This window comes from Homarus americanus, unplaced genomic scaffold, assembly GCF_018991925.1.
Source record: "Homarus americanus isolate GMGI-L3 unplaced genomic scaffold, GMGI_Hamer_2.0 scaffold4896, whole genome shotgun sequence".
Classification (NCBI taxonomy): Eukaryota; Metazoa; Arthropoda; class Malacostraca; order Decapoda; family Nephropidae; genus Homarus; species Homarus americanus.
In genome coordinates, this window is record NW_024749657.1 from 6972466 (window position 1) to 6990750 (window position 18285).

An 18285-nucleotide genomic window follows, 5' to 3' on the forward strand; every position below is an offset into this window, starting at 1 on the left:
AACGTAAGACACTTGTAGTTAACTGAAGACTAAAGACGAATTACGTTACATAGACGATTGTGAATTACAGTACAGTTTTTATCACTGTAGTTGAGGTGAACTATATATCGACCATCTGGCGAGGAGTTTTAAGAGTTATTGTTGAAATTCTGAAACGTATAAGGTCTTGTTGTATAGCGGAATGGAACCCGGATTTAGTACGCGTCGTGTTGGTAGAGATGACGTCATTGTTGGTGTGTGTTTACAAAGTGACGTCATTGTTGGTTTGCTTACAAAATGACGTCATAGTTGGTGTGTTTACAAAATGACGTCATATTGGGTCTGTTTACAAAGTGATGTCATACTTGGTGTGTTTTTACAAAGTGACGTCATTGGTTGGTGTGTTTACAAAGTGACGTCACAGTGTGTCAGGTTGGCAGAACTCACGTTGGATTCAATTGGCAGTTAATATTCTATCTTGTTTCAGTATTTTCTTCTCAATGTTATTATTTTCAATGTCTCTTAAGCGATACCTAATGTAATGTTTTTTTCCTGTTCCATAAAGACGTGACAAAGATTGACTTATTTTTTTTAACATGTGAATAAAAAAATTAGCGATAAATTAGAGTATTTTTTCCTAATGCTGAATCTACTTAATTATTATTTACCAGGTGACTTCTTATAATCTACCAGGTGACTCGACATAATCTACCAGGTGACTCGACATAATCTACCTAATGACTTTATTAATTAACGCTTTGACAGACAGACACTCATACAGCAAGATTATCACTGTAGTCTCGTAGTTAGGTTAGGTAAGGTTAGATTAGGTTTGGTTAGGTTAGGTCAAGAGAGCTCTGACCTTATGGTAATATCTACTACTGTGCTGTGTTGCGCCGTTAAAGAGGATGGTGTCTACCGCTAGAGTCCAACGGCTTCCTGGTATCCACTGACCTATCATGTTAAACTCAGCCCCAGAAAGTGACTGACATGTGATGACGTGATAACTGTTGAGACTTGCTTTAATGTGATGTGGTTTTGTTGGTCTAAAGTGTAGACATTATTTTATCTGAACTTTCATGAACGAGTCTGTGTTTTATATCTTCGTAATATTTTGAACTTTATGAGTTAAAATCATCTATTTTTTTGTAATCTGGAGTGAAAATCCTCTATTTTTTATAATCTGGAGTGAAAATCCTCTATTTTTTATAATCTGGAGTGAAAATCCTCTATTTTTTTTTAATCTGGAGTGAAAATCCTCTATTTTTCATAATCTGGAGTGAAAATCCTCTATTTTTTTGTAATCTGGAGTGAAAATCCCCTATTTTTTTATAATCTGGAGTGAAAATCCTCTATTTTTTTTGTAATCTGGAGTGAAAATCCCCTATTTTTCATAATCTGGAGTGAAAATCCTCCATGTCTTATAAACTGTGTAGAGTAAAATGAAATCTACAAAAGACAACAGACTTATAGAAATAACAATGAACTTACCACTATTAATATTTCTGACTCAATTTGCTAATTTTTACTCAATGTCAAGTTTACTTATCAGCCAATGATATTTAAACAGACTAAAACCAAATTAACATTGTAAAACCTAACCTATCCTTACCAAACCTATTCAACATTGCATAACCTATCCTAACCTAACCTAACCTAACCTAACCTAACCTAACCTAACCTAACATAACCTATCCTAACCTAACCTAACATAATTACCATTGCAAAACCTGATCAATCTCGCCGTATTTCCTCATTCCAACCTAACAAAAATATCCTCATTAAGTGGACACCATTTATAATTACACTAATTAATATTTAAAGGTGAATATGACACCACAAACACCTTCACAAGTTGACTATAAAAAATTCTCCCGACTAATCATTCTATCATTATAAATCTTTACCCGTCATTCTGCTTTAAAATTCCACACCAGAATTTTTTATACCAAGAATCTGACGCTTTTAATCCTCCATAATGAAGCTCTTATATACCAAAGCTTTAATATTCAGTTAGTCCTTAAGCTTCGTGTACTGATGTTATGCCATCACGTAAGCCAGAGTTCTGCCTCCCGGTACACAGTGTATAGACGAATTCATATGTAAACACAAACGTCACATTGAAGTTTCCTTTGTGATGGTAACTTATGATCTGTGAAGGCCTGTGAAGTAATAACTCGACGGTGGAGGAGGAGTGTAAGAGATACTGTTATGGGGATGTATACAGCCATAGAGGTTTGTTATTGAAGAACATTATTCATTTAATTACATCCTGTATGCCTAAGTGAATCTTCTATTGATTTATTTTATCGTTGTCAAATGAGTATCAATCATCTGTCACACTACGGGATAACTTTGTTGATATATGATAGTAAATTTATCAGCGTTGGAGAATAGCTGACGAAACCAACGTGTCTTTATGGAGTCTTCAGTGGTAATGTATAGTAAGGAGGAATTCAAGCCTGTTCTACTGTAGATACTTTCGGAAATTTTACTCTAAAGAAATCGAACATTTTCATCATAGTCAACATTTTTAAAAGTATTTGATGTTGATCTGTTCATTAATTCAAGACTTGTGATAAAATGAGACTCGATTACTTGGAAATTTCAAGAAAGTCCTGAATTGATGGATATTGTTGCCACAGTCGTTGGTGTCGTCAAGAGGTATGTGTGGACGTGGAGGAGGGTAATGACGGGCCTAGGTGACATCCATCATGTTTATGTGTAAAGTTTAGACTTGTGTAAGCACTCGCGGAGCGCTCACAACATCTTAATACACTGAATTACTAAAAAAAACAAAAAAAAAACAATCTCAAATGGCGGGAGGAAAACTAAATTTGTTTACCTTTTACATGTTCCCGCCAAAATGGATCAGATGTGATAATTTTGGCGCGAAGCATCCACATAAATGTGAACAAAGCCGTTTTGACTCGTGTATTTTTATCAAGAGATGTCTGGGGTTGAGAGACTCGCGAGAACTTACTGCTAATGCACTTAACATAATACTCTAAAACCCTGGACTCGAATTCTCAAAGATTTTTACGTAAATTTCCCCCCGTAACTGAGGATTAAAGGGACACATCAAATAACTTTTGTTCAGGAGTTTCAACTTCAATACCATTTAGGCTACCATCGTTTAGTCTCGACCTCAGCAGTTAGATGTGTTTAAGGGCTCAACTTAAGAACTCAGAGGCTCGTTCGTGAAACCATCCTTAGCGAGGGACACGATAACACATCCAAGCATACACCTAAACCCATGACTCACAAACAGTTGCCGAAATAGGATAGAAATACCACTTTAATCCCAACGTAAACACACATGCCCTTCCATTCTCAACCACGACGACAAAGAATCAACCTATATGAATCTCTGAGAATCCGAGACCAGGACGAATCTTTGAGCTAACACCACCTCCCCTCCTACACCCTTCCCCCAATACAAATACCACAGGCCACACCATTAGCCTCAAGCAGGTGGCAGGAGAGACGGAAAAACAACAGGTGTGAAGACTCTTACCTGTTGGGTAATAACTTCTTGTTTACGGAGTCCAATCTCTTCGTCCTCGCACTCAGCAGACAGGTCCCCAGAGGAGAACCTGTATGTGGGAAGGAAGACCATCCCATCAGAAGAAGAACGTGGCTGTGAGACAATTGATGGGAGAGATAGGGAGATAAAAGATGGTGGTGGCATTACGGTGAGAGATACTTAGTGGAGAGGTTGGTGATAGTGGTTGTGGTAGTAGTGGTGGTGGTGGTGAGGGTAGTGATAATTGTGGTTGGCAGTGGTGGTGGTGGTGGTAGTAGTGGTGGTAGAAGCAAATAGTATCAGTCATATTGATAGTAGTGGTGGTGGTAGGTGGGGTATTGGTGATAGTGGTGGTGGTAGGTGGGGTATTGGTGATTGTGGTGGTAATAACAATTGATAGTGGTGGTTAATAGTAGTGGTGGTTGTACACAGTGGCCACACCAACATACATTACACTTATAAAATACAAACTTAAAGTAACCTTAAAAAAATATACTTTAACAATTTTATAAAATATTTTAACACCATTTTGTAATTTTTGGGTTATGGTAAATTATTTTCAGCCAATTTTTTAATTTTTTCTTCTATTTTTGTCCCCAATTCGTGTCTCTTTTAGTGCCAATTTTTGTAGTAATTTTTAATACGAATATTTTATTTTTTGATATTTTTCTGTATTTTATTCATTATTGGTATTATTATTATTATTATTATTATTATTATTATTAGTAGTAGTAGTAGTAGTAGTAGTAGTAGTAGTCGTAGATAGTATCAATAGTAGTAGTATTTATAAGAACACAAAGAACAGCATCATTATTGTTGTCTATATATGCCATTAAGGGTGAAGGAACACACACGTCTACACCCCCTCTAAAAATAATGGACTCGCCTCTACTGCCACGATAACTTACCTCAGGTCAGGTCAGGTCAGGTCGACGCTCACAAACAACGGGGATATACTCAATAGAAAAATAATTTTTTTTTTTTTTAATTTATGGGGAAAAACAGACACAAATCGAATTCGGATTTTAGATTTTTGGAGCCGGATTTTTGGAGAGGTTCGTCAGATACATTTCCATTAATTTGTAAACAATGATGGGGTACCAAAATGGCGTCAAAATAGTACAGAGACTCGAACTCAATGCCTTACGAGAGAGAGAAAACCCGCTATGACATATATTTTCTTTGATCTGATTCCATGATTTTTAAAGATTCTTACGTTTATTTTTTTCTCGTAACTTGGAGATATTAGGTTAGGTTAGGTTAGGTTAGGTTAGAGTCTCAAGGCTAATTTCGTCGCCATTTTATCCGCCATGTTTGTTGTTTGTGTAGTAGTGAGACAGATTAGTTCCTACATAACCTCATTAGCTGGAAGGAAATGTTTACTTAAGAACCATAGAGACTCCACATTATCCTGGTTCTGTGTTTTGAGTTGCGACAGTGACCGACAGTGACCGGCAGTGACCGACAGTGACCGACAGTGACCGACAGTGACCGGCAGTGACCGACAGTGACCGGCAGTGACCGACAGTAACCGACAGTGACCGACAGTGACCGGCAGTGACCGACAGTTTCAAAGATGATATAATACCCTTGATTCAGATCTGGGACAGTGACATGCAATGCTTATGCCAAAGAGGTGTAGTTAGTACCATACAGCGACAGTGACCACAACACAAAGCTGTGACAGTGACATGCAGTAACAGTGACCACAACACAAAGCTGTGACAGTGACATGCAGTGACAGTGACCATGCTAAAGTTACGCTGGTATCCATAACACAAACAGTGCCACAAAGGAGTTAGGACAGTACCCCTTGACATAGACGCCACGACAGTAACTATGGGACAGGAGCTAACGACAGTAGCCGGCAGTGACTGTACCTCCAAAAAACACGATTCGCTCAAGTAATTATATAATATGCAGTGAAAGAAAAATTCCCTCGTAGAAGCAGTTAGCTCTGAGATAGAACCAAGCTATAGAAAGCTAAATATACTTTACAAATGATAGGAAAAGCTAGAACTGAGATAAAAAGAACAAAGAAATGCGTTCTGGTAGACAGAGGAAAAGCTACAGTTGAATCAGAACAAGCTAAGTATGCAGAAAAAGCTAAAAGTGAGGAAAAAAGCTAAATATAGACACTACATATGAAAGCTAGAATTTCCCCTCACTCACGATGGGGACTAAAAGCTAACACTGCATTCTTTTCAGGTTTAAATAATTTCAGCTCAAGAGGGAAGACTATGCTTACTTAGCTGAGTATGATGATCTATAGCTGCAGCATAAACAAGACATTTAACGGTACAGAAAACGTGCAGGTTCTGTCCTCTTGGTGAAGTGTGTGTCATGTAAATCACGAGGTGGTACTTGAACTAGGTGACACTAGAACTAGGTGGTACTTGAACTAGGTGGTACTTGAACTAGGTGACACTAAAACTAGGTGGTAATTGAACTAGATGTTACTAGAATTTTGTTACTAGTACTAGGTGAAACTGGAACTAGGTGACATTGAAACTAGGTGTTACAAGAACTAGGTGGCATTTCTAACTAGGTGGCACTGATACGAGATGGTGCCAGAAAAAGATGATACCAAAACTAGAATAGTTGGTACCAAATAGGTGGCATTAAATAGTACTAGAAATAAATAGCGGCAGAACTAGTTGGCACAAGAAATAAAGCAGGGATAGAGAAACCAGACGTGAATTAAACCCCAAATGGTGCTAGGGGGAGAGAGAGAGAGAGAGAGAGAGACACACACACACACACACACAAAGAGAGAGAGAGAGAGAGAGAGAGAGAGAGAGAGAGTGGATATGTGTGTGTGTGTGTGTGTGTGTGTTCCCCAAAGCTATCATGCAACTCACATACTCACATGACACACACACACACACGCCATACAACTGAAGGAAGCGAGGTACTGTATAGTGAATGAAGTGTGATAGAATGATAGAAGTTTGTGATGTCATTCCACATTGCCAGAAAGGAGATATTTGTGGATATGTGAGTGTGGGTGTGGTGTGGGTGTGGTGTGGGTGTGGTATGGTGTGGTTGTAATATAGGTATGGTGTGTGGTTTTGGTATGGGCATGTACTGGGTATAATCATGGGTGGGAAAAGTAAACTAAAAAAAATACCAATTAATATTTTTTTTTTTAGAGTTTAAATTTCGTAAACAACAACTACATAATTTTTATCAAACTAATAGAGTTTAAGTTCTTTCAATTTCATTCTTCTATCTTCTCGGGTTTTTTCCCTTTCTATACTAAATTTAATCTCCTCGCTTTCTTTTCATTCTTCGTAATTATATTTTTATTATCCCTTTGTTTCACCTGCTCCCCTAATTATCAATCAATGTCTGTCTGTTCAATATTTTCTCTCATAATTCATTTTCTCTCTCTCTGTCTCTCTCTCTCTCTCTCTCTCTCTCTCTCTCTCTCTCTCTCTCTCTCTCTCTCTCTCTCTATTGGACCTTTCTCCTGATTCTTTCTCTCATGCATTCATCTCTTCTTCGACTTTCTCTCTCTCTCTTTGTCCTTTCTCTTGTCTCTTCTCTTATTTACTTCTCTTTATTCCACTTTATTCTTTACGTTTGTTCATCTATCATCTCTTTTTCTCTCTCACCCGTCTATAGTCTTTTTCCAACACTGTTTCTCGTTTCTCTTCCTCTCCTTTGTTTCTCTTTCTGTCTCTCCCTCTTTAATCCTCATTAATTTTTCTCCCTCTCGCCATGGTAGTCTCTCTCTCTCTCTCTCTCTCTCTCTCTCTCTCTCTCTCTCTCTCTCTCTCTCTCTCTCTCTCTCTCTCTCTCTCTGGTACTATCTGCCAGGTAGTCTCTCTCTTTCCTCCTGAAATTTTCCTCTCATTGTGTCCTAATAGTCTCTCTCTCTCTCTCTCTCTCTGGCCCTGGGTGGCGTGGCAGGGCGTGGCAGGGCGGGGCTAGACGGGGCAAGTACCTGTCTCTCCTGAAGCGAGCCTCCGTCAGGGGACTGGCGGCGAACGCCTCCAGCGCTGAGCTAGACGACGATTGCACGCTGCCGGGGGGACACACGCTGGCTTAGTGAGGGACCCACGCCCTCCTACACCTGCACACCTATGCTTACCTGTCCTACACCTGGGTCACACTGTCCTACACCTGTCCCACACCTATGCTTACCTGTCCTACACCTGGGTCACATCTGTCCCACACCTGTACTGCACCTGTGTTTACCTGTCCTACACCTGGGTCACATCTCTGTCCCACACCTGTACTGCACCTGTGTTTACCTGTCCTACACCTGGGTCACATCTCTGTCCCACACCTGTACTGCACCTGTGTTTACCTGTCCTACACTTGGGTCACATCTGTCCCACACCTGTACTTACCTGTCTTATATCTGTGCTATAACTACGGTACATCTGTCTTAGTGAGAGACCTACACTTTCCTCTACAAGTGCCACACCTAAGCTGCACCTTTGTTGCATCTGCTGTTTTACACCTTAAACCTGCAGTACACATGTCATTCACCTCTACACCTGCATCCCTCTTACATCTGTCCTAAATCTGTTTGCACCTCCACACCTGTCGTCCCTTCTACACCTGTCCTACACCTGTCAACACCTGTCATATAAGAGGAAAATACCTTGATTACACCGAACTACACCTGTCGTGATTATATCTGCCTACACCTGCTGGTTCATAATGAGGGACCCACACCATCCTACACCTGCCTACACCTGCTGCCTATATACCCCACGTGTGTACCTGGCCACACCTGCACTTGTAGAGGGCCACATGAACATATGTATACCTGGTATTATGTGTACAATGCAACACTTACACATATTCATCTGGTTACACTTACACATGTGCACCTGGTGACCCTTAAATATGTGTACCTTGCCTCAGTTACATAATGTGGACATGGCCACGCTTACACATGTGTACCTTGCCGAACTTACATATGTACACCTGACCAAACCTACACATGTGTACCTGGCAATACTCACACATGTGTACTTTGCCGAACTTACATATGTGCACCTTACCAAACCTACACATGTGTACCTGGCCACACTTACACACGTTATCGAAAAAAATGCAATAGCAGGCTAAATCTAATAAATTTTATGTTGTGTGTGTGTGTGTGTGTGTGTGTGTGTGTGTGTGTGTGTGTGTGTGTGTGTGTGTGTGTGTGTGTGGAGTTAGATAAGCGGATTTAAATATAGATATAGATTGATAGATAAAGTGACTGAACCTAACATTACCAAACCTACTTCAGGTAAAACTTATTATCTTGATAAAACGCAACAAAACTTCTCATATACAAATTAATCTCCATTAAATTACAATAACAAAAACAGTTAACCCAATTTGACTAAAATATCAATTAATTTTCAAGGCATAATCGACGATGATCTCTTTAGTGTGAATGACAACTATGGTAACAAAGACACCGTCACTTAACTTCTATTTAAGGTAATTCACTACTCATTCACTGTAGCTCCCTCCTCACTCTCTCTTATACACAGAACACGGTCTTTGATCTAGCAGTCCAGTGTTTGTGTATGTGAGGCTGTCAACACTCTCTCCCACAGGTTAAATATTTGTTATTACTTATATTATGTGTGTTGACAGTGAGTGACGCAGGTCGCTTATGGTACAAAATCCATCCGGGCTTCACGTGAGCAAACTTAATCTAATCTAATGTAAGCTGAATTAGACTAACCTAACCTAACCTAACCTAACCTAACGTAATCCAACCTAACCTAACCTAACCTAACCTAACCTACGATAACATACGACCAAACAAAACAGTTAAACGTAAGCTAAACTAACTTAACCTAACAAACAGTCCTTAACCTAGAATAACCCAACACACACACACACACACACACACACACACACATGGTAACTATTTCGACCCCTTTAACCAAATTCCCAGGACTAATCGTGTATAAAATAGAATTATCTTTTCTCTAATTAAATCTATCGCTGCTATTTATCCGGGAAATGTAATTCAGTATTCATTATGACCAATTGTCGGGTGAGGCGGAGTAACGGCTGTCGTGTAAGAGAGAGAGAGAGAGAGAGAGAGAGAGAGAGAGAGACAGACAGACAGACAGACAGACAGAAAGACAGACAGATAGTGAGATAAAGAGAGAGAGAGAGAGAGAGAGAGAGAGAGAATTAAATACATTCTCTTTACGACAAGTTTTACTGGAGGGGTTGACAAGATAAACTAATCAAGGTCCAGTCCCAATAGGTTCCATGTTCTACTATGTCCCAGTTCTATTAGGTCCTAGTGCAGTATGTCCCAGTTCTATTAGGTCCTAGTGCAATATGTCCCAGTTCTATTAGGTCCTAGTGCAATATGTCCCAGTTCTATTAGGTCCTAGTGCAATATGTCCCAGTTCTATTAGGTCCTAGTGCAATATGTCCCAGTTCTATTAGGTCCTAGTGCAATATGTCCCAGTTCTATTAGGTCCTAGTGCAATATGTCCCGGTTCTATTAGGTCCTAGTGCAATATGTCCCAGTTCTATTAGGTCCTAGTGCAATATGTCCCAGTTCTATTAGGTCCTAGTGCAATATGTCCCAGTTCTATTAGGTCCTAGTGCAATATGTCCCAGTTCTATTAGGTCCTAGTGCAATATGTCCCAGTTCTATTAGGTCCTAGTGCAATATGTCCCAGTTCTATTAGGTCCTCCCAGTTCAGGTCTAGTGCAATATGTCCCCAGTTCTATTGGTCCTAGTGCAATATGTCCAGTCCTATTAGGTCCTAGTGCAATATGTCCCAGTTCTATTAGGTCCTAGTGCAATATGTCCCAGTTCTATTAGGTCCTAGTGCATATGTCCAGTTCTATTAGGTCCTAGTGCAATATATCCCAGTTCTATTAGGGTAGTAGTCCAATATGTCCCAGTTCTGTTGCAATATGTCCCAGTTCTATTAGGTCCTAGTGCAATATGTCCCAGTTCTATTAGGTCCTAGTGCAATATGTCCCAGTTCTATTAGGTCCTAGTGCAATATGTCCCAGTTCTATTAGGTCCAAGTGCAATATGTCCAATTCTTAGGAGGCCTCAGTTCTAATAGGGCCCCAAATTGACTTAAACTAACCATTTAGATAGGGGCCTATTGGTACTGGGGCCCATTAGAACTAGGGCCTATTAGAACTGATGCCCATTCTTATTAAGGCCCATTAGCACTGACTGTAGAGAGACTGTCTAGTAACTGGATTAGAACCAATCTTCACACAGACTGTAAAATGTCTGTCTATGCATTGGTGTGTTTTTTGTTTTTGCTTTAATAACATTTAAAATTTAATAAAAAATAAAGGCAATGATTTTTTTTTTTTGTATTTTGTGGTAGCTAAAAATGTACTGAATCAGATAACTAGAATCACTCTCTCTCTCTCTCTCTCTCTCTCTCTCTCTCTCTCTCTCTCTCTCTCTCTCTCTCTCTCTCTCTGTCTCTGTCTCTCTCTCTCTCTCTCTCTATCTCTCTCTCTGTCTCTGTCTCTCTTTCTCTGTCTCATGTCTCCAGCTATCATCACTCGTCTCCAGATGGCTGTCACGAAGGTTAATCTGTTCTCAACGATCCACTAAGGTTCGTATCACAATTGGTGTGTGGGGGTGTGTGTGTGTGTGTGTGTGTGTGTGTGTATGTGTGTGTGTGGATAATTTTAACAGGTATGGAGAGAATTATGCTAGAATAGGCTACATATGACAGAGTAGAAACCACATATATGACACAGACCAGCTCACATATATAACCAAAAAAAAAACCATGACACATATAAAAAAGACCAGGCCACATATATAAGATAAACCAGATGACACATATAAGAGAGACCAAGTGACACATATGATAGAGACCAAGTGACACATATGAGAGACCAAATGACACATATATGACATAAACCGAGTGACACACATGAGAGAGACCAGGCCACATATATGAAATAAACCAGGTGACACATATGAAAGAAACCAACTGACACATATGACACGTGACACATGACAGGGGGCCATAGCACACACAGTAGGCATATAAAGTGGATATTAAATACACATAAACTATATAAATGATATACAAAGTGTCAAGTATATAATATAAATCCTAGTATACATAAGAAAAAAAAATTCAACCTCATCTTGTAAATATAAACATTGGAAATCTAAATCATTTATAATATATATATAGAAATAAATTGCGATTAGTCAAAGCGTATGCAAAAGCTTATGCAGACTATATAGGCAGATGGTGAGAGGTGAGGAGTGAGTGTGAGGTGAGGAGTGAGTAAGAGGTGAGGAGTGAGTAAGAGGTGAGGGAGTAATGGTGTGTTTGTGGTGCTTCTAATGGTGCTGGTGAGGTTAATGGCACTCTAACTAAAAACAATATTGAAGGTATCAGCATAAAATCCCAAGTGTAGCCATCTGTTGCCTTTATAACTACTAAGCTGTTGGGTTAGCGGTGCTGTTACGAGACCATCAAGACCACACAGCATGAACAGCGTGAGAACAGCCATATGACAGACTGGTGGTGAGGGAACGGTAGAGTATATTTATGAATACCAGGATAACTAACAACAAACCGAATATATTTCTTCCCTAGAACGTTCAGCTAAGGTAAAACAAGAGGCCACTTCTGGTTGGTTTATCTGGCCAGAGACAAGCAGTTTATAGCATCTAACTGCGTATCCACTATATAGCCTTATGTAGAATGGTAATCTACATAAGTTAAAGAATTTATTGTAACTCTAGTATGGCACTCTACAATAGTTTAGGATGGCACTATCTGCATAAGGTAAGCATAGAGCACAAGGATGGCGCTCATGGCACACCTACGATAGCTTAGGATGGCACTATCTACATAAAAGCATAGAGCACAAGGATGGCACTAATGGCACTCTACGATAGCTTAGGATGGCACTATCTACAGAAGCATAGAGCACAAGGATGGCACTAATGGCACTCTACGATAGCTTAGGATGGCACTATCTACAGAAGTCAAACAGGATAAACGTATATACAGGTAATAAAAAAATGGCACCCTACGATACACTAATAACATTATATTTATGAAGACAAGCATATAGCCAATGGCACTTCTTTGATTCTCCAGGATGGCACTGTCTAAATTAAGTCATACATGTGACCTAGGATGGCAGTTTAGGAGGAAGGTAAGCAACACCCTGTAAGCAAAGGATGGTGGTGGTGGTGGTGGTAGAGGTGGTAGTGATGGTGGTGGTGCTGGTGGTGGTGGTAGAGGTGGTAGTGGTGGTGCTGGTGGTGATGCTGGTGGTGGTGGTGCTGGTGGTGGTGGAAGAAAATACAGAAGGAGGAGGAGAAGGAGGAAGGAGGAGGAGGGAAGGAGGAGGAGGAGGAGCATCACAGCTTTGGCAGTTGGAGCCAACAACGAGTAAGCAGGTATGTTATGACAGCAACCGTGGTGTGAAAAACCTTCCAGGGTACACTGTTATACGCTGAAGCTGCACCATGTAGGTACTGCCTTACGTCCTTCACACACACACACACACACACACACACACACACACACACACACACACACACACACACACACACATACACACACACCTCTTAAGCAGCTCTCACACTTTCACCTCCCACCACCCCTTCCTTCCTCTTTCCCTTCCCTTCCTCACCTCCTCTTCCTCCTCCACCTCCTCTTTCTCCTCCATCTACTCTTCCTTCATCCCTCCTTCTTCTCCACCTCCTCTTCCCTCCTTCCTCTTCCATCTCCTCTTCCTCCTCCCCAACACACTCTTCACCCCGTACCCTAAGGCCTTGTCGCGTCCATAATCGTATATAAGTCATCTGTGTTATGTGTCCTGGCCTGTGTTATGTGTCCTGGTTTATGTGTTATGTGTCCTGGCCTTATGTGCTATGTATTCTAGGAACAAAGAGAGAGAGAGAGAGAGAGAGAGAGAGAGAGAGAGAGCTATCGTGTAAGTCTACTCTCCCGGCTACCTGACTCGCTCCCCCCCCCTCCTCCTCACCTGGCTGACTCATAAGACTTTATCATGATTCACCAGGTGCGATAAGGGCCATAAAAGGTGTAGCCAGAAGCCTTACTAGTGAGAATAAACCAATATAAGCTTTAGCTGAGTCAGACAGCTTCATGAATGCCATTTCTGATTTTTTTTGGGTCAGTAATCCTCGTTAACACCGTAAAAGTGTTGTAAGTTCATCCAATCAACGTAAAGGTGTTGTCAGTTCATCCAATCAATGTAAAGGTGTTGTCAGTTCATCCAATCAATGTAAAGGTGTTGTCAGTTCATCCAATCAATGTAAAGATGTTGTCAGTTCATCCAATCAACGTAAAGGTGTTGTCAGGTCATCCAATCAATGTAAAGGTGTTGTCTGTTCATCCAATCAACGTAAAGGTGTTGTCAGTTCATCCAATCAATGTTAAGATGCTGTCAGTTTCAACCAATCAGAGTAGAGAGATAGCTATAATACACCCAATCAGCGTTAAGAAGATGTCAGGGAACCAAATTACCACATAAAATAACCTGAATGAGTAGTACAGTATTGCCATGTCCTTTCCTTAATCTCTAAACACTGTTACCACCTCGAGAACCAACCCTACCCCTCCCCCCCTCCCTCCCTCGCCCTTCAGTGCAGCGGTAACTAGGGCGAAAATTGTCCTATTGGTTAAGGTCTGTCCACTTTTTTTGGCCATTCTCTAGTTCGGACAAGCTGATTGGTTGCTAGGTGCATCGCGGACAAGGTGATTGGTTTCTAGGTGTGTCGCGGATAAGGTGATTGGTTGCTAGGTGCATCGCGGACAAGGTGATTGGTTGCTAGTGTGTCGCGGGGAAGCTGATTGGTTGCTAGGTGGATCGTGTCGCCACAGTGGTAATTTTACTGCCATATTTTACTTCTTTTTTTCTAGTGATGTTAAAATCTAATTGTAGTAACTGAGGCCTTAGTTTTATGGAATCTACACTACTGATTATTATTACTACTATTACTATTATTACTATTATTACTACTATTACTATGGTGATCTAAGAGCTATTGTTAGGCGGTGATTTGTGCTCGTCAGGGTTAAACAGAGTCCACGCGCTTGATTGGTCCATTAGTGGGTGGGCCTTCCATAGGTCATTGTTCTCTATTGAAACCTAAGTTTGGTCAAGGGCTCCACATCAGGGGTTTCATTTGTAAAAAGGCCTGTGTGATTTGATGTGAAATATACACACTATCAACGCTCCACACACACACACACACACACACACACACACACACACACAGAGGGGGGGTAGACCCATGATCTGTCTGTTGAGATCCCTTAAGGATGTCTGGGTAAAGGGGAACAACCTTTTCTGTAAAGGGAAATGGAAGGTGCTGTGGAGAGAGAGAGAGAGAGAGAGAGAGAGAGGTAGGGGGGGTGGATAAGCACGTACTTGTACTCTGGGGGTTAGAGGTTGTGGATATTATTATTATTATTATTATTATTATTATTATTATTATTATTATTATTATTATTATTATTATTATTACTTCCTTGCAGTCTTTGTTATTGTAACTAAGGACAAATATATCTTTATCTATATTATTTTGAAGTCATTTCCTTCTTTCCTTATATACCTTTAGGTGAAGAATACAGTCATTTCCTTCTTACTGTACAATACGATGATTTTAATTTCCTCTCCTTACAATGTGAACGGAACGGATAAACCAGACTCCCATCTCCCCTTTGTTAACACGCTGGAGCTGACCTCACGACAGAGCCACGGTCGACCTGCCACACCCGGACACTCCCAGCAGCCACACACCCACACCCACACCCACACCCACCCCTCCCCACACCCACACCCACCCCTCCCCACACCCACACTTTAATAGCATCCTGCAGGTTAACTCCATTTACGAAGGGTTAACTACATTCCCTGTTTCATTATCCCTGTCAGAGATTGTGTCGGCGATGCTGAGTGACGGTAGAGCAAGGTATAGCACGTAAAGATGTGATGCTATACCTGTCTTAGTTTATCCAGAGAATCTTGTGTACTTAAGTTAGGTTTCTTGAGGCCTTGCAGGTTAATTTTTACGGTTTTTTTTTAATTTCATCGTTACTTATGGTGGGAAAACTCACCATTTAGGGTCATAAAAGGTGCTCCATTGTTTCCCTTTTCCTGTTTGATTTTATCGAGATCTATCCTGTTTCCATTGTGGATCTACGTGAAATAAGTTGTTAAATATGAATAAATTAGTAAAGATTCGTGAGGTAATTTCTCTTTGCCTTAGGGAGCGTAAAAGCTTCTATAAAAGGTTCACTTAATATAATCGACAAATTGATTGACTTTTCATGAGTTTTTGGCTAATTTTCCCCATAAATGGAAATGTTTAAGTTAGATTAAACCTCATTATTGACATGGTTAGGGTAGGGTAGGCAGGTAAAAGGTGGTAGGAGGAGGGTAGGCAGGGCAGGGTAGGCAGGGGTAGGGAGGGGGTAGGTAGGGTAGGGTAGGGGCAGGGGTAGGGGGAGGGTAGGTGGGGGCAGGTGTGGGTAGGGTAGGGTAGGGTGGGTGGGTAGGGTAGGGTAGGGTAGGCAGGCTAGGTTAGTAGGTAGTAGGCAGGGTAGGGGAGGTAGGTAGGGTGAAAAGGTGTTAGGTAGGTAGGGTAGGGCAGGAATAGTTAGTAGGGCAGGGCAGTTAGGGTAGGGTAGGGCAGGGTAGGGTAGGGTAGGGCAGGTTAGGGTAGGGTAGGGTAGGGTAGGGCAGGGTAGGGGAGGTTAGGTTAAGTTAGGTTAGGAAAAAATGAATTCTTAAAATTCGTGTATAAAAACATTTCCCCATAGCTGAAGGCATGACAAAGGACCTGACCACCTTACCTAATCCACGACACAAAGTTTGATCCTAAAAGACTCGTTAATTCTATTTAAGTTATGGTAACGTATCAAACTACAACATTTCATCTGTAATTCAAAACTGGCAACGAAAATATCCACAAAATGACAGCAAGATCACGTCTTAATCTAAAGAAATATCCCACAACCAGAAAAAAAGAAAGAAAATAAACTTAAGAACTTCTGAGAAAACGTAAAACTGACGCCACTCACAATATAATGTTTTAAGATAGTTCCGAGGAATGCATTATGTTCTTAGTGAGATTTAATTCCATCATTTAAACAAGAAAATACTGTAGCTCAAAGGTTCTGGCCGAGTCCATTAAGGCTCTTCGCTGTGGACGATTTTATTCAAAGGAAAACACTGATTTATGTCTCTGAGTGAAAGACCAATAGTGTTTTGACGTCTGGTATTACACGTCTTAACATGTTCAAGAATACTCCACTAACCTAACCTAACCTATACCTAACTTAACCTATGCCTAACCTAACTTAACATGACCCAGCTTAGTCTAACTTAACCTAACCTAACCTAACCTAATCTAACCTAACCTGATCTATCTTAAAGTACCTTACATCAACCTACCTTAACCTACCTCTTCCCAAACCTAACTTAACCTAACCTAACCTAATCTAACCTGCTTTTAGTTAAGAGGTAAACACAATTTTCTGACTATGTTTATGACAATAAACTTAGACTAAGCTGTAAAAAAGCGGAGTGTGTTTTTACTTTTCCTTTATAACGCTGTAAAAGCTAAATAAGCTCCGGTGTGCCTTAATAGCCTTGTATCTCGTCTTACCTGTAAAAGCTAATGACTGTAACCTGTTAAAGGTACTGCATTTTACACCTGTAATATTTACTCACCTGTAACAAAAACTAGAATCTTTGTTGGACTTTTTTCTGTAACTATTTATATTAATACTAACTTTATCTAAATTCATCTACTGCATCTATAACTTAACTCAACGTAACTTAACCTAACCCAGCATCACCTAACCAAACCTAACCCAACACAACGTTACCTAACCTAACCTAACCTAACCTAATCTAACCTAACCTAACCAAACCTAACCCAACACAACGTTACCTAACCTAACCTATTCCTAACTTAACCCAACCTACCTCTAGTCTAACCTAACCAAACCTAACCTAACCCAACATAACGTAACCTAACCTAACCAAACCATTGACCTTAAAGCGAAAATTCCGACCTGGATTCGAATACGGCTTCGGGTTCGTATCGTCTTCACACCCCGAATCTCTCTCCATCACACAGAAAACAATACCTGCCGCTCTCCTCTGAACGTTATCATCTGAATTTGAGCGAAATATTTAGGGTTTCCCAATAGATAAGACGCTTCTGAGTTAATCTGCCCCCGGGAGATACGAATTTTCATTGTATAATTTTTATTTATTTATTTTTCTTATCTCAGGGGGAGAGTTTTGGTGGAGGGGTGAGGAGTGGAAAGACTGTGGTAAGGGAGTGAGAGTAAGAGAGAGAGAGAGAGAGAGAGAGAGAGAGAGAGAGAGAGAGAGAGAGAGAGAGGGAGAGAGAGAGAGAGAGAGAGAGAGAGAGAGAGAGAGAGAGAGAACAAATCTGGATATAGAACTCGAAGAACCGACAAGAACAGAACATGGTGAACGAATATCAGAGTTTTTATTTACAGAACTTGTAAAAAAAAAACCCACTCAGAATTTGTAAAAAAAAAAACACAGAAGTTGTAAAATAACTTGTAAAATAACTTGTAAAATAACTTGTAAAATACTCTTAGAGATTGTAAAATAAATTGTACAATACCGTAGGAACTTGTAAACATTAAAAAGAGGTTCTAGAACTTGTAAAACAGATGGAACAAACTTACAAGCCAGAGTTAAGGGCGAGTTGAACAGTACAAGCAATAAATCTGACTAGCTGGGTGCTTGTGTGGTGTGGGTCA

The 18285-nt window shown here is 40.4% G+C and overlaps 1 protein-coding gene across 6 annotated transcripts in view; it reads right to left on the reverse strand.

Moving 5' to 3' along the window:
• LOC121853599 (synapsin-like) overlaps positions 1–18285 on the reverse strand; it is a 70056-nt gene that overhangs the window by 39016 nt on the left and 12755 nt on the right. For all 6 annotated transcript variants that reach the window (XM_042347851.1, XM_042347850.1, XM_042347846.1 and 3 more), the window contains exon 3: positions 3497–3619. In XM_042347851.1, coding sequence (XP_042203785.1) covers positions 3497–3598 — 102 coding nt within the window. In that variant the 5' untranslated portion in view covers positions 3599–3619. The remainder of the gene's footprint in view (positions 1–3496; positions 3620–18285) is intronic.